The sequence below is a fragment of the Siniperca chuatsi genome, linkage group LG6, assembly GCF_020085105.1.
Source record: "Siniperca chuatsi isolate FFG_IHB_CAS linkage group LG6, ASM2008510v1, whole genome shotgun sequence".
Taxonomy (NCBI): Eukaryota; Metazoa; Chordata; class Actinopteri; order Centrarchiformes; family Sinipercidae; genus Siniperca; species Siniperca chuatsi.
This window is the reverse complement of record NC_058047.1, coordinates 2,269,646-2,296,343: the sequence shown is the minus strand read 5'-3', so window position 1 is coordinate 2,296,343 and position 26,698 is coordinate 2,269,646. Positions and strand designations below refer to the sequence as shown.

General features: G+C 40.6%; 1 protein-coding gene across 14 annotated transcripts in view; it reads right to left on the bottom strand.

Moving 5' to 3' along the window:
- Positions 1-26,698, bottom strand: part of mast2 (microtubule associated serine/threonine kinase 2) — a 190,422-nt gene that overhangs the window by 68,144 nt on the left and 95,580 nt on the right. For 12 of the 14 annotated variants that reach the window (XM_044199303.1, XM_044199304.1, XM_044199306.1 and 9 more), the window contains one exon: positions 5,005-5,036. In XM_044199303.1, the coding sequence (XP_044055238.1) occupies positions 5,005-5,036 (32 nt within the window). Of the gene's footprint in view, positions 1-190; positions 1,010-5,004; positions 5,037-26,698 lie in introns of those variants that run through there. The other 2 variants (XM_044199312.1, XM_044199314.1) reach the window with 1 other exon arrangement.

Genomic DNA, 26,698 nt, shown 5'->3' with positions numbered 1-26,698 from the left:
AAAGATATTTAAAATGATATTTTAAAGATTTTTAAAGCGATCTAATGTGCATTAATATAGTTGGGTGTAAACATACTGTAGCTACAAATGAAAAAGAAAAAGTAAAAAGAGAAGGAAGTAAGATACACAACTGGTTGCTTTGATATGAATCTGCATTCTCTCTTTCTCACACACACACACTCTCTCTTACTGGAGGCGGAGGTGTGGGGCTCCTGCTCTCTCCTTCCTCCTCTTCATCTTGTGTCCCGGGACAAAAGGCTCAGCTGTAATCTTTAATAATCCACCGGACTGCATCAGCTCATCTGTCCGTCAAACACATACTGTACTGTACTGCCCATCCGCTAGCTCCACACAGAACCAAAACCTGTCCCACAGTTAGTCCTCCATGAGTCAAACCACTGACTGCGCTTTTATATATAAAGGAATGACCAGAGATTGGGTCTGTGTGTTACGTCAGCACACGGAGATGCACACAGTTATGCGAGGTATCTGGTGTAGAGTGTGCCTTCACCAGCAAGCACAGGCTTGCTGAGTCACAAACCAACAGACTGCCTCAAGACCCACACAAACACACACATGGAGCTATGTGCAGACCACACACACGTCTGAGCTCAGTAAACAAACTCTGTATATTACACAGCAACTCATTTGGGATTCCTGCTTTGTCATTTTGTCCAAAGTAAACTAAACACCCTTCCTTCCTCTTCTTGCATAAAAATGTATCCAAAAAAGTCAGAGAAAACATCAAGTTCTGAGTAGTTCCATCACGTCAGATAATAAAGAGGAAACTGATCCTTCAAGTTCAGACTAGTTGCTCGTGGCGGACCCTCAGCTCCTGCCAGTTCCACCAGACACAAGACTCAGAGGGATGCTCCCAGTTGCACGTCCCCAGGAACAGAGTGCCTTCCCTGGGTACAGTCTGCCCGTTAATCCCTCTCAGTTCCTGGAAGTGTCAGCTTGTCTGATCGCTGTGATCAGGCTGTCCGCTGTCAGACGAGTGGACTGACTGAGTCCTCAACAAACAGCCGTGAGAGGGACGGAGAGACGGAGGGAGGGAGGAGGGTGAGAGAGAGGGAGGTGGGAACATGAAGACAGCAGGGAAGCCTGCTTCATACACATTATTTATAGTTTTCATTGTATAAAGAAAAGGAATTTATTTTCAAATGCAGGCAAAAAACAAACTTCAGGTACTCAGTCGTGTAGAAGCAGGAACAAACAACTTTATTAGTTACGTGGTTTGTTTATAAGATAAATAAAACACTAATTTCTTCCTGTGTAGGTCTTCATTGTTTATTATTTCATGACTTTATAAATAACTTTTTAGGAATTAGTTTATTTTCTAATGAAGTTTCTTTTTAATTCAAGTATATATATATATATATATATATATATATATATATATATATATATATATATATATAACGTCTATATATTTTTAAAAATTACTTTAAATGAATATGCTTTCAGTTCATATTCTGAGCTGAGAAGTCTGGTCTGTAAACTGTACTGAGTCCTCTTTTTGGTGCATTGAAAATAAAAATACAGGTGACGAACTTCTAACAATTTACTCCTCTCCTCTTCCAGTGCAGGTATTTTTCTTTGAAAACTTGCAGAAGCTGAAAAGTTCAAGTGTTCATCAAACATTAAAACCTTAAAAGGACAATTCTCGTCCTCTGTCCGACACACTAACACAGGGGACGATGTCATGATATTATCAGACCAGCTGTCCTCGCTCCGTCTCTGTTCTGGCTTCTGAGAAGCCCGACGACACCACTGACCCCGATGGGCTAAATGCAGCTCACATGCCAGATTGCTAATTCATAAACAATGAACTGGATCACAGACAGCTCTGACTAAGGTAGGGTCACACACACACACACACACACACACACACACACACACACACAGAGTTAATGTGGAGTGATTACTAAACTGACGTAGGAGCAGCCGCAGGACATGAGAATGTCATTACACATCAATCTGGACCTGTGTGTGTGTGTGTGTGTGTGTGTGTGTGTGTGTGTGTGTGTGTGTGTGTGTGTGTCATGAGAACCAGTTGCCATTTTAAAATGAAACCTCGAAGCAGTAATTTCCCCTGGAGGTTCTTCCTTGTCCTCCTCGTCAAAGCGACTCTGTTCTCGGTCTAACTGATACCCATCAGAGGAAAGATTAATCTAACTGGTTTATTCAGTTGAGTTTAAAATAAAACTGAAATTAGTAACATACCCAACAGCAAACAAACAAGTCCTCCGTGAGCGGTCTGTCTTAAAAAAAGCCAAACTCTCACTCGCTCTCACTCTCATTTAGTGCAGAACAATTTATCGTTTTTGTATCAAAAGTGGAATTCATAAACAGAAAATACCACGTTTTTAATCTATCTAATCGGAAACTGACGACTTTGCCAAATGACATGACAACACTTATTACCGTGAAGTGAACTACTATGTAACTGCTGTCAATCAATATATTGACAAAAATATTGAGTAATGTCAAGTAACTGGATTTGAACTAAACTGGTGACATTTTGAATAGAATACTATCGAACAGTATCAGTATGTGTAACAAAATTGTCTCAGATCAAGTTCAACTTACTCGCTTTTTCTGAGCTTCAAGATGAAGATTGTGAGATAAAGCCGAAAGCTCCCAAAAGGCTTAAAAGTAAGTGGAGCTTGAGTTGTGATAATTTTGTCATAAATATTCAGTGGCGGAAACAAAGTACATACAAAACTTTTTACTTAACAGCTATAGGTACTAGAAAGTTTTCCGATTAAAAGCTTAAAAACCTATAATGAGCTTTTAATCTACAATGCATTGTTTTACTGTAAATTAAACTACCCAAAATATATAAAATAGTTTAAATTAATTTTAATTAAATGCTGCTTATGTGTTAATACATCAGTATTATATGTAATAATGTAACACTGGCATGGGCCATTCGAAGAACTACATGCTTGATAAAATATATGGTTGTTCACTGCAGGACAGTTTTTGTTAGTGCTGTTATCACAGTATCTATCTACTGGAAGATATACTTTATTTTATTCTCTCTTGTTTTCTCTTAATGTCAGGATGAGATACGCTTTATTTGCAATTTTGTGTTGCATGTATAAAAACATGATCTGATTTATGTGTGGGCCAGAGAAAGATACAAAAACAGAGCATCTCAGCAGTAAAAAAGTGAAAGAGCACTGTCCGTCTTTGATTTGACGATCAGAGACAGAAGACGGACTTTGTTTTAGTGTCATCATCTCCTGATCTGTGTCCATTGAGCAGACAGCAGGACGCCGCCGCCGCCGGCCAACTGTCACTTCCACCGAGTGGACTCAGAGACGCTTCACAGCAGCCGGCACTCTGCCTCCAAGCTCACAGTAGAGCCCGAAGATCGCACAAACTACCAGAAACTCACCATCCAACCCCTCAGGCTCGGGTCTGATATTATCTGATAAAGCAGCTCTGTGTCTTCAAAGAGCTACCAGGAGATATGGGAGACGTTTTTATTGGGGCTTTGGACTGCAGCCACAGCCCCAAATTTATACTTTATTATCATTATCTCCATGGTTCTCCAGGAGTTCAGAGATTGGGAAAACAGGAACAGGACCACTACAGCAACCTTTGGATGATCAATACAAAAACTGCTCATTTTTAGGTCAGGAAACGTGCATACTGTGTTTTTATGGGGGTTTGTGAAATTGTTCAGCAACCTCTGTCAGTTCTTTAGGCTAATACATTTTTATTCATTATTTTTCGTTTTGCGCCTCAAAAGTTCTGTTCGTTTCATTTCATTTCCTCATCCCAGAAACTGATCTAAGGGCCTTTTCTCAGAAGTTTCAGGTGCTGCACACACTGCCTGTTCTGATTGTGCAAGTGCTATACCAAAAACAGGTTCAGCTGACTCTGTCAGTGAGTACTTTTACACGTACACCTGATAATAATCGGGTATGTGGAGTGGCCTGGTTATGTGCTGGCACGTAAACATCATATCTTGATTTCAGGACCCCGTGTAAGCCCTTATCTGGAGGAGTCACAGTCATGCCTGCACCACCACACATGACCAGAAACCTAAATACTATTAGAATACATTATACTGTATACAGGGAGATGAACATCCATGTTTCTCTGTATTCCATGTAAAAAGCATATCCTGAATATGACTCAAAATCAGGATACTAGTGTGCATGTAAATGTTTCCACCAGCTAGTGGACCTGCGGCCGGTTTCTCCTCTGCAGTAAACAGTGCTGAAAGAACTGACCTGCACCTTATCTGACCCCTGTTGTTGTGGTGTTTAAGTAGCTCAGGGAAACTTATATTCCACCAGTTCGTAGACGCATGACCGTGTGTCTGACTTTTGTTTCCAAACATGTAGAACCTTTCGAGCAGTACAATAAATCAGCTGCCTGGCACACACACACACACACACACACACACACACACACACACACACACACACACTGATATAAATAGGTCTGCATCTATCTGCAGTGGGATGCTCAGCTGTTCTGGTACACACACACACACACACACACACACACGGACTACATGGGCTTTTCAACTCTGTCCTTTAACCCTTTACTGGAAGCTCTCTCTGTATAACTTATGTATAACATATATATGATAAGGATTAACTAACGTGGGACGTGGTTTCCGAGTGATATTTAAAGGACTAGTAAGTGAATTTTTAGGCTAACAACAGTAGAGGCACAGTAAAGATTTTGATTAAACACACACACACACACACACACACTAGAATTTAACACAAAGCTAAAATCTGCACACCGGTCAGAAACTCAAAGTCTCCACAGAAGCCCACTGACAAAGATTAAATGTTTTTATTCAAAAGATTACACCTTATACACCACCTTATGATGTAGGTGTCTGTGTTTGGTTCATTGCATTGCACTCTCAAAGCTTTCCAAACTTTTCCAGATGACAGCTCTGGAATAAAAACAACGCAGACAGGACAGGCCCTGATTGGGCAGAAGACAGAGGGGATGATGGGTACTTACAAACTGCCTCTTCTGGGAAGGCTCAGCTCCTTCTGAAAGACAGAGAGAAAGAAAGAGATTTTTACTTATTGAGATCAGAGTCATTTTCTTTATGTCAAACTGTGCAGCACTTGTGTCGTTACAAAAGGTCAGTACAGCCGTTCGACCAACAGGTGTCACTGTGACATAACTTGTACAGGCAGCTTCAACATAAGACCTCATGTTTTTCCACTGGTCAAGTGTTCACAGTCTGTTATTGTGCTTAAAAGCTACAAGAATAACACATACCCTGTTTTATGAACTCGCTGGTATTCAGGCTTTACTACTTAGCCTAATTTTTAACATGATTGGAGCAATTACACTAACAAACAAATATAACAAATCTGTTGCAAATCATATAAAAAGGACAGCAGCGAATGAAATTTATTTAATTAAGCCCACAATCTTCACAGGTCCCCTCATCTTAGTGCGAGGACCAGTCTCATCTGGAACTCAAATAATAAATTGCTCGAAGCCAGGTAACCTCAGAGTCGGTAACAGAAGTGTAAAGACCCTGTTGAACTTCTTCACATTGAAACATAGATTCAATAAGACAATGTGTCCATGTATGAAAGGTGAGTTTCTTTTGTGCACCTGAGCTGAACCTTCTACAAGCGACCACAAGGGGGCAGAGGAGTGTCATAATAACCATGAGCTTACAGAGGTGACAACTCTGCAGCTTGATTTATTAACAGCCGAGCCTGGAAGCTGAGAAGCAACCAGCCTGCCACTTTTGACAAGGTTTCTTGTCAAACAAAGCTTTATCCTTTATGCTGCTATTATCTGACAGCTCCTAGAAACAGTTCGAGAAAACAGACCACCGACAGCCTTCCCGGAAAGCACCATCTGGCCAATAGCACTAATCAGAGTGTGTGTGTGTGTGTGTGTGTGTGTGTGTGTGGTCGAGGTACATGGATGTCGATACCGTGTGTTGCCAGGTTCCCAAAGTAGGTCAACAGCTGGTTTAAACTTTGAAAAACATCATTACCACCTTCATCAGCATCCATCAGTGTGAACAGTACAGCAATGCTTCATTCAGACTGAGCAGTTCACACACACACACGCACACACACTAATTTAAAACTTTTTTTGTGTTTCCATATCTATTTATTTAATTCGTTTTAGGGCTGCGACCGACAATCATTTTCATTATCAATTAATCTGCCGATTATTTTCTCAATTAATCAATTCATTGTTAAAAAATGGTGAAAAAATGGCATTTACAATTCCTCAGAGGCCTCAGCGATGTCTTCAATTTGCTTGTTTTGTCCAACTAACCGTCTGAAACCTTTAGATATTCAATTCATACACAACAGAAAAACAGAAAATTGTTCCTTTTGATAAGATGGAACCAAAAAATGGTTAGAAATGGCTGAAATGATTAATCAAAAATAAATATTTTAATAAATAGTTTTGGTCGACTAATCAATTAATCAACCGATTGCTGCAGCTCTGAAACTGAGTCTGCTGTAATGCTGCCTTCGTGTGCGATTCTATTAAATGTAAAAATGACTTCCCTAATCAGCTGTTAGACTGTGAATGCAGCAGCTTCCCAACAGCACATTAAGAAAAACAGCTTCTGTATGCTAAGAGGAAGTCATGCCTTGTTTATTTATGTGTTAAATTTATGTGCAGAGCAGTGAGAGATGCACCTGCCTCCAACCTGTTTTTATCTCTCCATCACACCTTCGGTCTGTCGCACACACTCTAACACACTCTGTGCTCCAGCGTGGGACGGCTGTGTCATCAGAGTCAGATAGGCTCCCTCTATCTCTTCATATCTCTGTACGCAGATAAGCTAATGGGCATAATGGAGTTTAGTTGAAGCACAGCGAGTGGGTGAGTGACTGTATGGTAGAGGTCTGCAGTGTTAACAGCGTGTGCCTTTGTGTGTGTGTGCTATGACAACATCAATAAAAATTTTGCTAGTTTTCATTTGGCCTCCCTAAAACAGAACAGCCAGAAATGTACCAATTAGCTGGTGTGTGTTTGTGTGTGTGTGTGTGTGTGTTCCTGTCAGTCAGACTGGACCCAGTGATTCTATTAGTCCTGTGAACAGATGTTGCCCAGACCCAGAGGGACAGGAAATGGCTTGAGCATCACAGGAGAGAAGGCGACCTTTTATAGTCCTCTCTGCTGTTCCCCTCTGTCTCCTCTAAGGTTGTGTTCACACCGCAGGTCTTAATGCCTCGTTATAGTAGAGCGCTGACAGTTTTCCTCCGCCCACCTGTTCATCTACGCTTAAAAATGCCACATCTGATTACACTCAAAACAACGACAAAACTTGACATGTGAGCCGAAGCTTTTAGCAGAGCCAAAATACAAACAGGGCAGAGATAATAACAGAAGGTGGAGGGCGAGATGAAGTTTGAGTGAGTGAAGTTCACACATTATGATTTCTGGAACAATTATTGCTACGACCTGAATGTCATGACTTATCAGTCCAAGTTCAAGGGCCACTGCCCTGATTTTAACACATAAAGCCCAGTTTTTACCGTATGTTGTTGCTCCTTTATGTGTTTGGACGGTTTTCCTGGTTTTGTGTAACATATCGCTCTTCTTCTCTCTGTACATTGTATTAAATGTTTGTCAATAAAGTTGGGGGGAAAACTATACATTTGTAACAGAGAGACATGGATGTACCAGGCGGGGAGGGTTGGGCTAATGAATGTTGCTATTGAGTTGCATTATGGGAATTGTAGGATCAAGTGTTTTTGGAGCTTTGACCCACACTAGAGACTAAAACTCCGATGCTTCATTTTTAACCATTCTGTGTTTTTAAGGTCTCTTGTAAAACATCCAACTTTATGGAAGTTAAATCACCGGAGTACTACTCCTTTAATTTTAAGATTAGTTTTAACATTTGTGATTTTTCAAGCCCCCTTCATTCAAAAATGTGTTTTCTTCTTGTTCCTTCACTTGGATGTTTGAGCGTCACAGTGCAGAATAATCTATGTGCTTGTTGATTTTGTGACATCACAAATAGTTTGGAGCCAATCGCAGTCCAGTATGCAACTTACAACAGCGTGATGTAGAGACATGATGTGCACGCTGAGAATGGATTCTTAAACTTTTGAAATGAAAGATTTTGCATATTTGGATTTTGGATTTTTCAATGAGGGAGAAGGGGCAGATGTAATTTTAAGAATTTTTAACAAGGTCATTGAATATTTTACGGACACAAAATTCGGAACAGTGTATTTTTGTATTTTGTTTTTTTAGGAGATCTTTAAACAATGACAGCACAGGTATGTGCGGGAGAAATAATAATAAAAAGAAATAATTTAAACAAACAAAAATCTGAAAAAAAAGAAGAGAGAACTAGAGATGGGGGAGTTGTGTTTAAGTACTTTATGCTCGTATTATCCATCCGCCCACACAGATCTCTGTAATGCGAAATGATGCTTGTCTGAAACCCTCGTCTGACAGTTTATTGCATTATACTGTGTGTGTGCATGTGTGTGTGATGCAGCTGCTGCTATATGAGCCCTGAGGGAGGATGTTCACCCCAAAGCCATCCTGAAAAAATAACCCTAGAGGGAAAAAAGCTAATGCCCAATAAAACACACACACACACACACTGCAGCCTGTTTTGCAATAAACAAACCAAACAGACACAAAGCTGAGCTGTGATGAAGTTATCTCCAGTGATGGCGAGGATAAGAGGAGCAGAACACAAAGCCCGAAGCAATCTGCCCGATGGTATACCGGCATCGATAACACACTTTATGGCTGAGAGAGAGAGAGTTGGGAGGGTAATGTAATTAGAGAGATGGAGCGAGAGAGGAGAGGGTGAGTGGAGGTAAAGAGATGTAGGTTAAAAGGTAACAGCTTACTAAACATGTTAAGATGCGAGGTCAAAGCCTGAACTGCTGATGGAGAGTGGATTGGTCAAAGACAAGTTCTTGGTTTCATGACTCGATCCAAAATGTATTCTGAGTCCTACGCAGATCTAGTTTTGCAAACCCCCCCCAGTACCCGCCCTGCACCCACAAAGCTCAGTAACAGAGCCGACCTGCACCAGTGACCAATGAGCCGTGACGTCTCATTTACTGCAGTTATATGCACTTCAGTCTCTAGGTCACAGTAAACTTTCTGCAGTAATATGATTGGCAAATGTCATCTAAACAACTAGATTTCTCCTGGAGAAAGGTGATTTCTTGGTAATGTATACACAGAAAGCAAAGGCTTCAGACAGGGATAGTACTGCTGTGACAGCAGTGCAGCGGGATGAAAGAAAAGATCATTATGTACATGTAGAGATGCATTCTTGTATTTAAAATAATTCCATCAAAGTCCAACTAAAACTGAAGCTACACAAAATAGGCTCAATAAGTCTGTTTGATTTTTAATATTCACACATGCGCTCTAAGGAAAGCTGTGATGCCTCGCTCCATCATCCCTCCAGCACACATACACACACCCAGAGATGAATCAAATCAGATCAAAAATCAGAAAGCATCGTCTTGAAACACTTTTCCAGTTAAAACGGATTAGTAATGCTTCCAAAATAATTCTGTGGAAGGGGAGAAATCTGAGTGTGTGTGTGTGTATATGCAGATTATTTAGTATGTACAGCTTTATTTGAGTGTCAACAGGAAAGCGATGACATGAAATGAGGGAGAGAGAGACGGGGAATGACATGCAACAAAGGGCTCCGGCCGGACTTGAACTTGGGATGTTGCAACCACATGGTCGGTGCTCGAAACCCCCAGGCTACCAGGGCGCCCCTTATATGCAGATTTAACAGTAGCCAGGTTACCACATGTAAACCCACTGACTGACTGACCACCACGAACCGCTGCTGCAGACCAGACAGCGGTGGCTGTCAAGCATTAACTCTGTATCTGCGACTGACAGCATGACAAATCAGACACACACACATATAGTCCAAACTGGTAGATAAATGGCTGGGCAGACACACAGCTGTCAGCAGGTGTCAGGAAGAAAGAGCTCAGATTCTCTAACAAACATACAGCAGATACGAGAGGTGACAAATACCTGAACACACACAGTCAGGTGGCACTGTGCCTCCCAAATCTGTCCCTGCATGACCCAAAAATCTTGACTTGTTGATTGAGTACTGCTCTGCAGTTATGTTCATAAACCTCCATATCTCTCCATCCTGTTTGTATTTGTTTTAAGGCCTAATATTATCTACAAAGACAAAAAATAATTCCTTGGAGTAGTTTCGAACCCAGTGAACCCATTATACTGATTCATATTCGTGGAACAAAGACAATCGATACACTAAATCAGGTCTTAGCTCATACAAATGAGTCTATTCGCCTTGTGTTCTTTGCAGTGTGTAGCCAGTATTTCTTCTTAAGGCTCTGACAGAAACATTACTCTCAGGTTGCTCACATTTTCCCAAGTAATGTTAAGTTTTAATAGTCACTTATTTGTGTTAATTGAACTTTGGTTTGCTTACAGGCAAGAAACACTACAGTAAATATTTCCTTGGCTTGCGGCAGTGAGTTGATTCAGCTATAACAAAAGCTTGAGAAAAGGCTGAAAGGTTTGATTCCTGTCAGCCATGACAGAAACAAGTGTTCATTTTCAACACATTTAATTTAAAAATACACAACTTAATTTATTAAAAAGAGATATCTTTATTAAGATAATTAATTAAATTAAATATTTGAATAATTAAATCTAGGAATGGGGTAGTGGCAGTAGTCTGAAGATATTTTACCTCTTTTAATTACAAATTAAATACCAATAGTTTGGGGGGATAATCGCACACGTATGCGATGATCGCATACGCATGATCATAAAAAAATGCACCCTGCAGCATTTATCCAAGAAACAGGCCTTTAAGACTCAAGAGCAACATAAGAGTAGATGTTCCTCTGTGTGTTTGCATGTGAATGTCTACAAAATGCCTACGTCTAATGTACAGTACATGTGTTTGTTTGGGGGGGGGGATTTAGTTGAGCTACAAACATGCAATTAACAGGATAATGCAGGGGAGCTGAGCTCCACCAGAGACAATTAGAGCTGCAGCAGCAGCCGGCAGCGAGGATTCATTATCAACACTGTGAATATTGATGAGAAAAAAGTGACAACAAAGAGACTCCAGGATGAGACACACAGTGCTCCGACAGAAGATGCAGGGCAGAGGCTCAGAGAGGCACACTGATGCAAAAACAAGGATATTTAGTGTGTAAATTGCCCAGTACATTACATGATACATGCAGAGCAGACTAAAGAGAACAAAGTGGTCTACTGTTACAGGAAAATTCTGGTTTATTCCAATTTTTGGTCTTATTTTCAGAATGCAATTATAACAGCAAAATTTTAAACCAAAATAATTTCAATGAAACTGCTGCATTTGGTAGATTTGTGTGTGGAGGCAACATTACCAATTGCAAATCATCTTAACAGAATTAGTTATGTTAAGATGGTTTGCAATTCCCTTTGAGGGAAAGGAGAGTTCAAAATGAAGGAATTTATCATATTAGCCGCGTCACACCATTCGTTTTTATACAACCCTGACCTGTCAGAATATAAACGAATCAACAAAAGAGACGTAGCAAGGTCTGCAGTCAGTTGCGAGACAGGAGTTGGCAACTGGCAAGCTACCTTGGCTGTCTAGAGCCAGCATGATACCGACTAGCTAGATTATTAGCAGTTAGCTGGCCAGCCACAGTAGCTTGCCAACTTGTTCTGCAAGTAGTCACCACATCACCAAGCTTACAACACCATGCAAATGAATTCCATGTTTCACAATTTCCACTTTCTGACCAGGACTGTAATCAAAGGCTAACAAGCTAGGCTAACATGTTACTGTGCAGTCTATTCACTACCCTATTGCTTAAATTGGTCATATTATGGTCATTTTCAGGTTCATTATTGTATTTTGGGGTTGTACCAGAATAGGTTTAAATGGTTTAATTTTCAAAAAACACCATATCTTTTCCTCACACTGCTACAGCACCTCTTTTCAGCCTGTGTCTTAGGTAAGGACTACTAGCCAATCAGAGACAGAGTAGGACGGGTCCTGACGGGCAAGGTAGTGTGATTCAAAACAAAGGCGCTTCCGCCGGTAACTATGGCTTCGGTTCAGCCGTACAGGAGGCTGATACCGAAACACAAGCAGAACAACCCGAACCTGCTTCACAACTTAGACTGGAGCGAGACGTTTCCGAGTGGTAAGTTATTAATTTGTAACAAATTTATCTTTCATAGATAACGTTTTAACTGTGCACTGTCTCTACATCACAGTAACAACTTTATGTTACGCCCACTGACTGCCTGGAGGGTGTCTAACGTTATTTTAATTTCATATTTAGGTGTACTAGTGGAAACTGCTCAATTCGTGCATTATGACGCGTGTCACACAGTGATATAAATATGTTACGGAAGTAAAGGCTGGACTGCAGTCGAGCTGTTTTCAGGCAGTTCAGGAGCAGAGCTTTCTGTAGGAGAGCGTAACTACCTTTGGGGTGGACTTGCACAAAAAAGATACATAGCACAATAATAGAAAAGGAAAAAGCCAAAAAGCATAATATGACCACTTTAAAGGATAAGTCAATAAGTCAATTTGCCGATCAACAGAAACGTAATCAATGAATAATAATTATTTATTAAGTAAAAATTATGTGGTTGCAAGTTCTCAAATATAATGTTTTCTCTGGTTCATTGTAAACTGAGCATTTTAAAGTACTTTCAGCTTTAATAACGTCTAATGTGCTTTTGTCATATTTGCCATTTTATAGATAAAATCATTTATCAATTAATTAAAAAAGATAGTGAAAATAACCATCCGTTGCAGGCATACTATACAACAGAAATACAAAACGCAGGTCTGAGAGCTTCATCCAGAGTGGAGACACAACACAGACATTTTTCTAAGCCATCACAGCGATAAGCACTCACACACAATTAGCCCCCCATGATCACTTCGCAGCAGCCTGATTCTAGGTTGTAAAATGAAACCAGCTCAGCTCCTGATGATAAAAGGACCTGTTTGGCCTTAAATTTGGAAATTAATCTCAGCAGTGACTCAAAAGGAATGGACAGGGAGAGGCTTTGTAGGGATGTAAATTGTTACGCTGCCATATGTGGGATTTTTGTTTTGAGTCATTGTGGTGTGGTAAGAGACTTGAGACTGACCAATGACTACAGACTGATACAGACTTTGTGCTTAAATAGTTAAAAGGAATCTGCATCAATTTTCTACAAACCCTTTGCGAATGAACAGATTACCACCATACTCTTGCTGAGTGTTAGTTTAAGAACGATAATATGGCACTGCTTTTGAAATAAACATTAAAACGTCGATAGCTGGGGAAACAAAACCCCAGCAGCAACATGATGAACGACACCCATAATGTCGGAGATGAAAATGCAGTGCTAGAGTGAAATACAGCCTTTAACAGCAACATAAAGCTGCTCTAAGTGAATGAGCTAATTGTCTGGTGGCGTTCTGAGGACACGAGCAGTGTCCTAATGAAAGCTCTGCTGCAGCTTAATGGCCGCCAGGAAAGACTCTCCACCACAGAGAGAGGCCCACTGGGACCAGTAAGGCTCTAACAGAGGTGTGTGTGTGTGTACACATGTCTGTCTTTTACTATGTGTGTGTGTGTTTTGGGTATGGGACACAAGGGTGTTTGTGTCCCAGAATAACACACTTTACTATCAAAGAGCATTATAATTTGCCTGGGCCACACACTGACACATTAACACAACTAATCTCCATTACTGGGGTGTGTGTGTGTGTGTGTGTGTGTGTGTGTGTGTGTGTGTGTGTCTCTCACCAGGGGGATGACATCCATTTGGGTTGGCTTTTAATCTTCCAAACGAGCAGATATAACTCTTCCTACACTAATGCCACTAACAGCCAATAATTGTGTGTGTTCACTCGGTAAGAATGTGTGTGTTTGTGTGCTATTGTGTAGGTGAAGGAAGAGGACGGTCATTATATAATTGTTATAGATTGTGTGTGTGTGTGCGCGCGCGTGTGTTTTCAATCATTAACGTGACTGATTGACATGAAAGTGGGGCTTAGCTGAGATTAGTGCAGCTGTGACCCGTCAACTTCAAACCCTTTAGGTGCCATAATTTAGGGATGAGCAAAGCTGAATTAAAGGCAGATGACACATTCAATCAGTACTTAAAGAAAATCTTAGCTGACGGCAGTTGAGCGCTAAACTCACTGAAACCCACAGTATAGGGATCTTTATCACCGTCTTGTGCCTAATAAGTTGGTATGTCATTTTATTTTTTGAGAAACCAGATGAGCTGCCTCCTCTTTTACTTCACTGGTTTCTTTGATCAATTCAGACCAAGACCCAAATGGTCCCTCAGAGAACGAAATCATTGTTTCTCTAATTCATGATGGTGGTTGAAGCCTGGATAATAAATAATATAATAAAACTTTATTTATAGAGCACTTATCAAAACAAAGTACAAAGTGCTTCACAACAAGAGAAATAAAATACCACAGTGAGTGACGAAATATTAAGAAATAAAATACGTAAAAAAAACACAAAAGCAATAAAATAAACAATAAAATAAACAGCCAGTTCAGGTAAAATCCGGATCTGCTTTCAGATAAAAATGTGCTTTGAGAAGAGACTTAAATGAAGATGTCTGGATGTCCTAAACTGACCTTAAAGAGTCTATCAGAGCCAAGTGTGATTCCACTGCTGCGATCTCTCATGAACGTGTCAGAAATGGAAATTATCTATACCTTGTGTCAGGGTGTTGAACTGTGTGAATTATTTGAGATTGGAAAATTAAATCAGAGCATAAGATAAGTCGCTTGAATTTTCTAGAGATCAGTTTCGGTAATCCTAAAATATTAATATTTAATATTCTGATTCAAGTAAAAATGTCAAAAATGTGTCAAATTAAGCTTTAAAATATGTGAATGTGCTGCTTTTCTCTGGTTCATATCATCCTAACATGGGCTTTTGAGGTTTTTTGACTGCTGGCTTTAAATTTTAGTACATTACTGGGGTGTTCGATGGGACTAGACTAAATTATTAAAAAACAGATGAATCAATAGTAAAAAAATATTATTAGTTGCTGCTCTTGTACTGTCAATCACACTGAGAATCATCATCTTGTCGGCAGCTGTAAGCAGCTTTCAGACAATTTCAGCTCAACTCAGGTTGTAGGATTGTGAAATTAAAAAAGTTCATAGAAAATCTTGCACCACATGCCATTCAGTTTGTAGACACCCTTGACCAAAGTGACAACAAAGCTGCATAAGTCACAAACCAACAACATGTGGCATGAAAGTCAGTGCTGCTACCCATATCATCACAGAGGTTATCCTAATATGAATATGTTCCAGTATTTACAGAAGTATAGAAAATCCCTAGTGATCAGAAATGGTTTAGAACAGCTTTCACCACCTACATCCATCTCTCCATCTATTGTTTCTCTACAGCTGCACTATTCACTCATCAGATCACTCCACACACACTTCCTGTGACACTGCAGGACATCCACATGTGCAGCTGTGGGGTCTATCGAACGGACTAACGGATATCCAGAAGTGTACAATTATCTAGCCAGCGTGTTGGTGTTGGTCCCCTTCCACAGCAGAGACAACCTGCTAATTAGTTTCAGCTATGAAGAACATCACCCCCCACACACACACACACACACACACACACACACACACACACCCACACACGCCCACACACACAGCTGAAAGGAGCTAATCTGGCCTCATCAGCTTGTCTATCATGAGTTCCAGTAGGCCGACACTTCCTCTAGCGAGATGCTAAAGCCGCTATCAGCGCCGGCAGAGAAAACAAGCTAATCCTAATTGGAATTTACACATTCAAATGAAATCTGCAACGCCTCACTGGAAGGGTTTTATCTGCAGACAATACAGAGAGGGAGTGGCAGGGTGGAGGGGAGAGAGATGGATGGAGAGTGTGTGTGTGAGACAGATTGGCAGGTGGATTTGAAACAAGCTTTCCTATAATCATTAAAACAAAGAGCTGTCTGGTGTCTGTTTCAACATGCTGAACTGAACTGATCCGCACTGGGACTCCTGTATTCTGCATTCTGCCACTATTCAATAACGATCCATTTCAATTGTCATTTAGGCTGACACAGGTATCAATAAAGATATTTTTAATGTCTCTGCTCTACCACCATGTGTCTAAGCTTCCATCAGTGGAGTTCGACCTTTACAATAATCCTCCAGTCAAAGATCTCTGTTGTTGGACTTTCTGCAACATGTCAATGACTGTCACCAGTTTTAATAAACATCAAAAGGAGGAAATCTGCTCCCTATTGACTGATAATTATCAATCAAGGAAGAGACCCACTGTCTGCCATGGTCAAAATTACCTGTTAGGGGATACAAGGGTAAAAAAATAATAAATAAATAAATAAGGTGGGGGTATCTATACTGGAATACTGCCTGGTGCTGTGTGGTAGTTTGATTTTACACAATAAATCAATAAATTAGGAAAATGCAACATATAAGCACAAAACTGAAATACTGAAGGAAGTATTTAAGGAAATACTCTGAAAGACCAGGCCTTATGATCACATCAGGGCTCAACACTAACTTTTAAAAAGGATGGCAACCAGGCATCAGCTTTTGGTTGCCAAAACTGTAAATATGGTTGCCATTTTCAGTCTTTATATTTTGAGTAATTAAGATACTATGTCAGCTTAATAATGAAAATGTGACATAAAAGAATGTTTAAGGGCTTTTTTACAGTATCCGAACTGAAGTTTATGTTTTATCTGATACTTTACAGAATTTGAATCTTTAGTGTTACCAGTTAACGGTTCCACCCTCAATTCCTGTTATACAAAATACCGGCATTCGTTCGTGACGTCGACGGGTTAGTCGAACTTTGGAGTTCTGTGAATTTAACCTCTCTTTAGAGTTGCAACTTTGTAATTTCCCACAGAAAGTCTGGCGTTACCACCTGTACTCCGGTTCAGATGAGGCGGCAGGCTCCTGGAAATGAACGGCCCGGACGATGAATGGATGGCTAGTAGTGGGTAAATAGCATGGTGGGTACAGCTGCAGGCTACCGGTAAGCTACCCTGTGTCTCTTTGAAGTGTTGGTTTTTTTCTTCGGACATGCGCCCAACACGCGCAAGTAGGCGTGGGTTAAGAGAAAAAAAATACTGGGAGAATCGCTGATCCTGCTTTCTTACTTTGTTGCCAATTTCTCAAAATGGCAACCGTTACTGTCGAGTCCTGCACATTATAAAGCAGGATCCACTAAAAGGCCCTTATAGTGGGTCCTTATAGGAGATCTGGGCCCCAGGGCAGTAGGCTAATTTACCCAGTTAATAATGCAGCCTTGATGTGCTCACAGAGTTTTGGACAACTGTATCAGACACTTTGGGCACTGCTATCATTGTCTTTTCCAAATTTAGATCAGTGGTTCCCAACTTGGGAGTGGGAGTGATTCCCAAAGGGTCGCAAGATAATTACTGGAGGAAATAATTAAAAAAATTGGGGGGGGGGATTCTGCATAGTTATAACTCATCAGGCCTCTGAAAATTATTCAAATGAACAATCTGAGAAGGGAACATCACTCTTCAACTGAACTGCTCACAACTAATAGACATGTAAACGGATTGTTCATCTGGACCCTCCTGTTGTTGCCTGACCGGACTCCTGTGTCAATGCCGCTGTGTCCGCAGATACTGTATCAACAAAGTTGTTGGTGAGTTTAATGTTATAAACACTGGAGGGGGCCAAAAGTACAAAATAAAAAATAAACAAATAAAACCAGATTGTACAAAAATGAAATATACTCAGAGGACAGAAAAGTTGTTTGTGGAAAATCTCATTAGGTGTAAAAACTATATATTGTGAGCAGGTGTAAAATAACATATCTCATATAGATATAATAAAAATTCAAATCAGACAATTTAATTAGATGAGTGTCTTTGCCTGCAGGCGGTGTCTGTCCTGCAGGGTGTAAAGCACTGAACTGTGGACTGGCGTTAACGCTGACTCGGTCTAATGGCCTGATGGGAACTGTTCCTGATTGACAGAGGTGGGATTTCCCCTCCCTCTCCTCCCCCCGGCCAATAGTCTAAGATCTGACGCACTTCAGCAGCTTGTTTGGAAGAATAGAACAAACACTAACGTGTGCACACAGGCTGCAGCTTGATACAAATGTGCAAAGTGGTTTTGAAAACGAGGTGAAGCTGCTTCACTGTGATGCGTGACCCAGATTTCAGCAGAGCTCTCAGACTCCGACGCTGACTGCAGGAGCAGACCTCTCTCTGCTTTTATAAATTTATAACGGCAGCAGGCTGTGTTCAAGTGTATGTGACAGAAACAAAGTGATCTATATGTATGGAAAGAAATGAAGTCATTTCCTATTCCTTTGTGTGTCTCTGTCTTTTCATCCCTCTGGTCTGCCCTCCCTCGCTCCTGCAGTTTCAGTTTATTATCAGGAAACCAGACGAGCCTGTCATCCCTTCTTCATTCACTGGAAACTGCTTCAATTTGCACCTTTCTGCTGCAAACCCCCTCTTGTCTATCTATCAGTCTACTGTACACCCTCCCCCAGCGCTGGATCTAACAAAGACAATACAAGCTGTAACACTCCTGCTGAGTGAACTCACACCAATATCAACCCAAATGTGAAACCAAGCAGTCTTACTATAAGCTGCAACTAGTGATGTTTCTTCTTTCAAACACCACGCCTGAACAAATCTTTGGTTCTGGATATCATGTAGTTTTACTGTGTGAGGGTTTCCTACAGCGTATTACAGCAGACGCACACCACCTTGCTTGAAATGAGGAGAACCTCGCTAACAATTTCAGAACAATCAGAACAAATAATAATAATCAGAACAATTTATTACACTTTAATGAAAAGTGACATTAACATTAAGGGACAAAGAGCAGAGCATCACACAACAAAGGCTACATATGTAATGAGCGAGGAAAGGTGGTTCAATATGTCACAGTGAAGAGTTAGGGGTGAGAAAAATACTCACTACTTGTTTAACAAAGCACAAGCTGTGCTGCTGGTCAAACCCCAGGCTGAAGTTAGGCTGTGTTCAGACCAACTTCAGACCTGCATGAAAAAATGCAGCCCCCTTCTTCATATGAACGAGGCCAGTCCGTTGACACAGCAGGAGTGCCAATGTAGAGGAAGAAAAAAACGCAGGGTCATCTGGCAAGGAAGTTGAATCAGGCTCAACGGTGTCTAATTTAAAACACGCAAGTGCACATTCTTTTTAGATTACTTTGTAATGTGAACGCTGGATTTCTGCTGTTTACTTCGCGATCGTAGTGACAAAAGATAGAATGATCACCGTGATAACTTTCAGGAGTTGTACAATCCTGTCTCAGAGTATTATAAACTGCTGTTCAGTGTCTTGTCGTCTGATAAGTCTTCAAACTCATGGATCTGTTACTCAAACTGGACTTCCTGGATTGTATTTCATACCACACCGTACTTGAAGCAACACTCCCCCACCAAAGCATTGCATTGTTTTAACGGAAGGCTGTTTTTCGATCTGACCAATCATTTAGTTTGATATTCACCACCTGGTGAAGTTTTACCCTATATGGTCTGCACTGAGTTAAAGTTAGGTAAAAGTTAGATATTTGATCAGAGAGTTACTTTAAATAGAGCACAGAGCCACAGATCTGCCTGTTTGTTTGCTCCTCCAGAACATCCTGTGGCTGAATCCAGCATGTGTCACACAGTATAAATCTGAAACACAGGTGGGTTTTTATAGATTATAAAAACATTTTTCAGCTTTGCATTCATACAGCTCCATAAAATTCCCACCTCAGGGATTCCTTGTGAAACCAGTCCTGTCTTGGTAGCCGCTGAGCAGTTAAGGGTTACGTGCTTTGCTCAAGGGTGGAAAAAGCATTGGTCATTCACTTTCCTTGCCCACAATTTTGCCGACTGCTTCTGAGATTTGAACCTTTAAATTTTTAGCTCCATGAGCAAACTTTTCTAACATCTACGTTACTGCCAACCAGAGTTTTACTTATTCCGATTTTCATAAAAATAACAGCAGAGCAAAGAAAAGAGGGAGATGAAGAGAGAAAAAAACTGGATGATGAAATATTGAAGCAAGAGAGCAGGAAAACATTTTGAGAGAACAGATGAACACTTTCTGTAATGGGATTAATCACACAGGAAGAAAATGAGTGAGGAAGAGGGGGAGGAAGACTAATTATTAGAGGTGAGATGAGAGTGATAAAGAGAGAGAAAGAGACAAAGAGGAGTTTGATAGACAGTTACAGAGAGAGATGATTCCCTGGAGGGAAACTGGTGAGGAGAAAGAGTGACATGTGATCCGTCTGGATGTGAATGCTCTTTCATTGCCTCGCCCTCACCCTCGCCCTCACCCTCCCTCCTCCCCTCCCCTGCTGTGCTCACAGACAACACCACTCACAGCTCATCTGCATTGTTAGAGCTGATCTGCTTACAACGTGAGGGTTCAGTGACGGGTGGGTGGCCTCGAAAATTACAGATGAGGAGGGAGATGTGAAGGGAACACAAGTATCTGGGTTGAAGGGGGAGCAAACATCACTCCACGCTCGAGAGCAGTCGGCCTCTAAGGACTTCAGTAATTATCATCATCAGTTATACAAACCGCTCTGATTTTAGTTCTCATTTAAATCAGGGCAGTTCCCTCACATCTGGGAGTAAAAATCCAATTAAAGTGTTCCCTAGTTGCTCCAGAGAAACTGCAATCCAACTGCCTAATGGACATTTGATTTCTGTCTTTGCTCCTTGAGGTGATCCGCTCATCCTACTGTATCGTCACTGTGCTGACATGCAAAGGACACAATCTCTGCATCAAAACCTGAGTGACAGCTAAATTGAAGACCAAAATCAATTAATTTCAGTGGAATTGCTGCAATCAGCGGATTCACTCACACGGATGAAGTAAATCTATGCTGAGCTTTCCATTAGAGTTGCAGTAGTAATAGCATCAATTTTGGCAAATTAGCAAACTGTCTTGACAGTGCTGACCTTTGAACGGAGAACCACACAGTCCAGAGTGGAGGAAGTTATTGTATCATATTGCAAGTGCCGCACCATCCGATTTTATATATTCCTGTTATGTTGGAGATAAATTGCTCCGAAAAAGATGCATGGTCTGTAGTCTGCCTCGAGACATGGGTCAATGGGTACAAATACATCTCTTGAATAGACTGCTCACTTATTTGTCCGATTAGCAAGGTAGCTAGCTTCGTGGCCTATTAAGGATAACTAGTGCTAGCATGTTACTGGCTAGCTAGCATGTTACTGCTTAGCTCACCAGTCAGAGTAGCTCTCCAATTAGCCACACAAATGTCATCAAGCTTCCAGCCACACCTATTTCGTAAGGATGCTCAAATGAATTTTGCTGTGCTGCTTTCTGGTCTGACCAGGGACTTACAGTGGGGCACACAGTGTGCTGATGACCATCACCACCAACAGCTGACGTTTCAAGGTTTCAAGAAATGTATTGCTTTTCCAAAAAGAACTCTACAGACAGCAAACTTGCTGTGTTGCTCCACCTGCATCTCCAAAGCCTGAGATAACACCAAGAACCAGAGTCCAGAAGTTCAGGAGCAGCTGCAGCCAACTGCAGAAAAGGTTTGTATCATTAGCGGGTCAACCCTGTACTGCGCTATTCACCCTAACAATGATCTCTATTTAAAGCGCATTTTAAGATGTTCTCTGTTGTACTTTACTTATGCCTTCAAGCTGCATTGACTCCAGAATTGGGCCATGTAGGGGCAGAAAAAACACACACCTCTGAGATACCGTGGCCTTGGTGACACTGAATGTGACGTAAAACCAAAACTATGAGCTACAAGAGGATAAAAACCTCTATAGAGCTGCAGAGTTGGTGAATGACCCCTTTTATATAGCACATTACACGAAGACATTTGATCCATTATTTTGTTCCAGCTGTGATAAACGGCAAATAGCAAAGGCAGTTACACACCATTTCGTGAAGGAATGACAGCAAATGAAAAAGTTAACACCACCAAAGCAACCAGTGTAAGAAGTTAGTGTGGACCCTTGTAAATGCAGTGCGAATCAAAAGAGCAAATTGGTTTTTTTGTTGCTCTCTATGTCAAATAAATAAATAACTGCTTTCAAACAAACAGACTGTACGGTGCTATGTTTGTTGTTGTTGAGTATAAAGATTAAGAAAAGAAATTGTCCGGAGGAAACAGGACTGTGTGTGTGTGTGTGTGTGTTATGAGTGAGGACGGGGTGGCGTCTAGACATTCAATTTCACACTCTTTGAAGTTTGCTGCCCGCTGGCCAAACGCAGCCGTGTGGATGAACTCAACATGAAGAGACAACATGGAGGAGGGAGGTAGGAGGAGGAGGAGGAGGAGGAGGAGGGATGTTACATTTTCCCTTTCCCTCCTTTTCTTCTTTTATTTTATGAGCAAAAGAGTTTTTTTGTCATTTCCCCTGTGATATCAGTAAAGATGGCATCACAGCGGGGAGTCGAGATCAGGGTTTGGTATGTGTACAGTGTGTTTAGGTAGATGGGTGTGTGTATGTGTGTGTATTTGTACAAAGCAGCATGCAGGAATGTCCTTCAGCTGTCAACGCTCGCCTGTCTATGAGGATAAATGGGCTTTTTAATTTTATAAATTATGATTATTAATTTTTTTTAACATTTTCTTTTCTTTAGGTTTGGATTTCCCTGGTTCTTTGAAAAGCATGCATGATAAAAAATACATGCATTCATTAACATGTTCCCAATACTGGTCCTTTAACCCAAACAGTTTATACTGCCTTTTTTAATTCTTTGACTTTTGGACGCTTCGATTTTAATATGGACACTGCTGAAGTACTCTTCTTTGTAGGATGAACTGGAAGTTTATCATACATCATAGTAAAATAGTATTTATGAAAGATATTGGTATAATAATTATCTTGTTATTATTTACCTTTTTAGAGACCTACAGTAGACCTAATTCGACTTTTCAACAGTAATTAATTGGTTTTGAGGGTGTACCGAACCGAAGAAAATGTAGCGAACCAAAATTCCTGAACAAAACTGTCTGGGATGAATATAAGTACCGTCACACGTCAGATGACAAATATATTTATTTTAATCCAACTAGTGGGTCGACTCAAGGAATGCCATTAATGTGCATAAACTGGGGCGTGGTACTCAGCATCTGCAGATACTTTAAGTTGAGTTATCAAAACTGGTATGGGGAGAGAAAAGGTTGGATCAGTGCATCATTACCTATCTGTATCTACACTGTAAAACTATACAATAAAAACGGCAAAATGTGTGCACATGTAGGTGTGTTTTATGATCATCTGTCCATGTTCCAGTTCCCCTCAGTCTCTCAGACTGATACAGTATATTTTATGATTTTGTTTATTTTATGATCAGAATCAGAAATACTTTATTGATCCACGTAGGGAAACTATAGTGATACTGTAGGTCTACTGTAGGTCTCTTAAAAGGTAAATAATATCAAGATAATTATTATACCAATATATATCCCCGTAGGGAAACTATAGTGAACTATAGTGTTTGTACCGATGTGTGTGCGTTAAGAGAAGGCCTGTCTGTCTCTCTGACCAGCTGGCTGAAGTGCTGATGTGAAGTGCTTCTGTGGTTACAGGTCACTTTCTCAGCCTCTCTCACTCTCTGTTCAGAGGCTGAGCTCATATTATTCTCCCAGCGGTCGCCATGGCTACCAGATGAGCTCATAGCTCGTTTCCAATTGGCTAAACCAGTCTGCTGGCGGGAGACAGAGAAAGAGATGCGGGACAGTGTGTGACTTAAACAAAAGAAACAAAGGAGTAAGAAAGTGCAAAAGCAAGAAAAGCAGCAAAAAAGAGAAAGTGAGAGAAGTCTGACCACAAGAGCTTGTAGATGTGGGACAGAAAACAAACAACAGAACTCTGTTCCCACTCTCCTTCTCTCTTTCTCGTTCCCTCAATCTTTCCATCCATCCCTCTCTTTTTCTAGAACAAACAACAAGAGACCCAGCCAAAGTCCAGCTAAGCCCTCTAAGCTGTGTTTAACCTGCTCTTGGGTCTGAATGTGGCTTTACATTATCAGCTAACTCAACATCTAAACAAGCCCTGACCCCCAAAAGGGACTCTATGCAGTTCAGAACTTGCTGCGTAACACCTCTGAAACTTTCAGCAAGTTTTGAAGTTTCAATTCAGACTTCAGGAGATCAGTTTTCTCCAAGAATAAAACCAGAATAGACATTGAGTATTTGTGCATGCACACTATTGTCCTGAGTTTGAGTCTTACCCTGGATTTGATATTTGCCACATAACGTTTACATGTAACTCTGGAAACCTGGTTATTCACCCTTCTGTATACATGACTCTCTCTCTCTTGTTAGTTTTTCCTATTTATTGATATTGATATTATATACCTCCGTTACTGCTGTGCAATATCTTAATAATCTCAATAAGCTACACTTAACTTGACAGTACATGCACCACTGCTTATTACTTATATTATTACATTGTATTATTATACTGTATTATCATCATCAACCGGTAAACCCACTTGGTACTTCACACTTATTTTATCTTATACTTATACCCACCTGGTACTTCATTTATTTTCTGACCTGTTTTTATAGTGTTTTTATAGTGTATTGTATTATATTGTTTGCTAGTACTTTCTCCTGTGTGCACTGACGTAAAGGCGAGCTGCTGTAACAAAGAGTTTCCCTTCGGGGATCAATAAAGTATTTCTGATTCTGATTCTTCGCAGTGTTCGTCTCCTCTACATCCAGCAAATCCATTATTTTAGTTTCAACTGAGCTACCGGAATACTTAAGGTCTACCCCCCGGTTAGGTTTTTGGCTACCTCAAAACTTGCTACTTGCTCTGATGTTCCTTGAACAGTTCAGACAGGGAGAAAGGGTCAGACTGACTTCAGGTGTCAGAACAGGTGACACTGACTGGGAGTGATGACTGTTGGCCTCATTCAGACAGTGACATTCAGAGTACACAGTGCACTCGTTCTGTCTGTCTCTGTCAGGTTATCACTCTCTACAAGTGACTCAGTGTCCTCTGAGTGTCAGTGGAGGAGATGTCAGAGTTACAGATAATGTAAGAGGAGTGCAGGTATTTGTTTTTGCTGTACAAGTCTTTGTTGCTATAGAAGGCTCAGGTGCTTATCATGTACAAGGCTGTAAGTTTGAGTCTAGACCCAGTCTATATTTGTCTGCTCAGTCTGTTTTCTGACTTACAGTCAAGCAGAAAATGGGTTTAACAATGACTTCCACCCATTCTCATTCTGCAGCCATGCACACACATCCTCGCATTCAGCTTTATTTTCTGACAATAACGCTCTGTGTGGTGTTCATGGCTCTTGTATGATTTCTGAATCCACCCGCACACAAGACGGACGAGTCTGATTGTGTTAGCAATGAGAAACTTCCAGATCAGTTACTTAAGTCAGGAAAGGTTTCTCCATGACGAGCTCCTGGTGTCATTCCAGCTGCATCAGCTGCACAATCTTTCATCCTGATTGGTCAGAAACACTGGCTGCTCTCACAATCCCCGGGACGAACTGGGGTACATCTGCTGAGCTGACACAATGCGCTGTGGGTAATTAATTACCAGATTTGTGGTGCATTCCAAAACACAGAGGTTACATAAACTACTGCGGGAAGAAAAAAACTTGAGAGGAACTTTTCATGAAGGTTAAAATGACAGCATCATTGTGTTACAAAAGCTGAGTTATAGGGGTATCTAATACTTTTTTGGACCTGGCTGAAAGCACTAAGTATTGAAAACTGTCAAGTACAAAAAGTTGGCATTACTTATTATTTGATTAGATAGTTTATTAAAAGTTTTAGACAGTTTAGGTTTTATAGAAAAACATGTCGAAAAAAATCAGTGTTTGGGTAAACTCAGGTATCGCATCAGCACCTTCACTCGAATCACAACATTTCAAATGACACCTGGGCCTACATATGACCAACAATAAAAAGCCCAAAGGACTATATCACACAGCAAAGACTACATATTTAATGAGTCAGACTACTGTTTAGATTGTGATCCCAGACTTCCCAGACTTTCTTAGACCACAGCACCCCCATAATCCCCCCTTTTTAAGATCTATTCACAATGTCAAATCTTTCCATTGCTGCTCTGACAGTTGATAGTTCTGACTGCTCTGTAACTGGAATACTCTATATAGCGGTCATGTCATCCGCTGTGGCATAACTGCATATTTATCAGGGTTTATAATATGGAGATTTTGATAGTTACTGCTTATTTCTTGTGTTTGGTATTTTTGACAAACGTAACATTAAAATGCAGTTAAAGTAAATGTCACCAGAAGCAAAGCTGCTGGTCAGACACCAGGATGAAGTTTGATAATCATAAGCTAGATTTACCCAGTTTTACTCATTGTGGTCTGCATCAAGTTGGTTAGTTTGAAGTTAGATATCGATCAGCTTTGACTATTTTTGTGTCAGTACAGTAGATACATGAGGATTGCATCAATGACCAAAAACTATTGAACCTCATTGCTTTTTTGGTAACGACCAAACCGTCAACTAACTAAAGCTGGCATCAATACAGAATGTATTTTATTCAGCTTTAAGTTCTTGTATGGCTGCCTGCAATGGGACAACTTTGGATTCTTTTGTTAAATGGTCAGGGTGAAAACACTATCTATCTTGTCCAGATGCTAAAAACTGTAACTGTGAATTCTGTCGTCCAAAGGACTC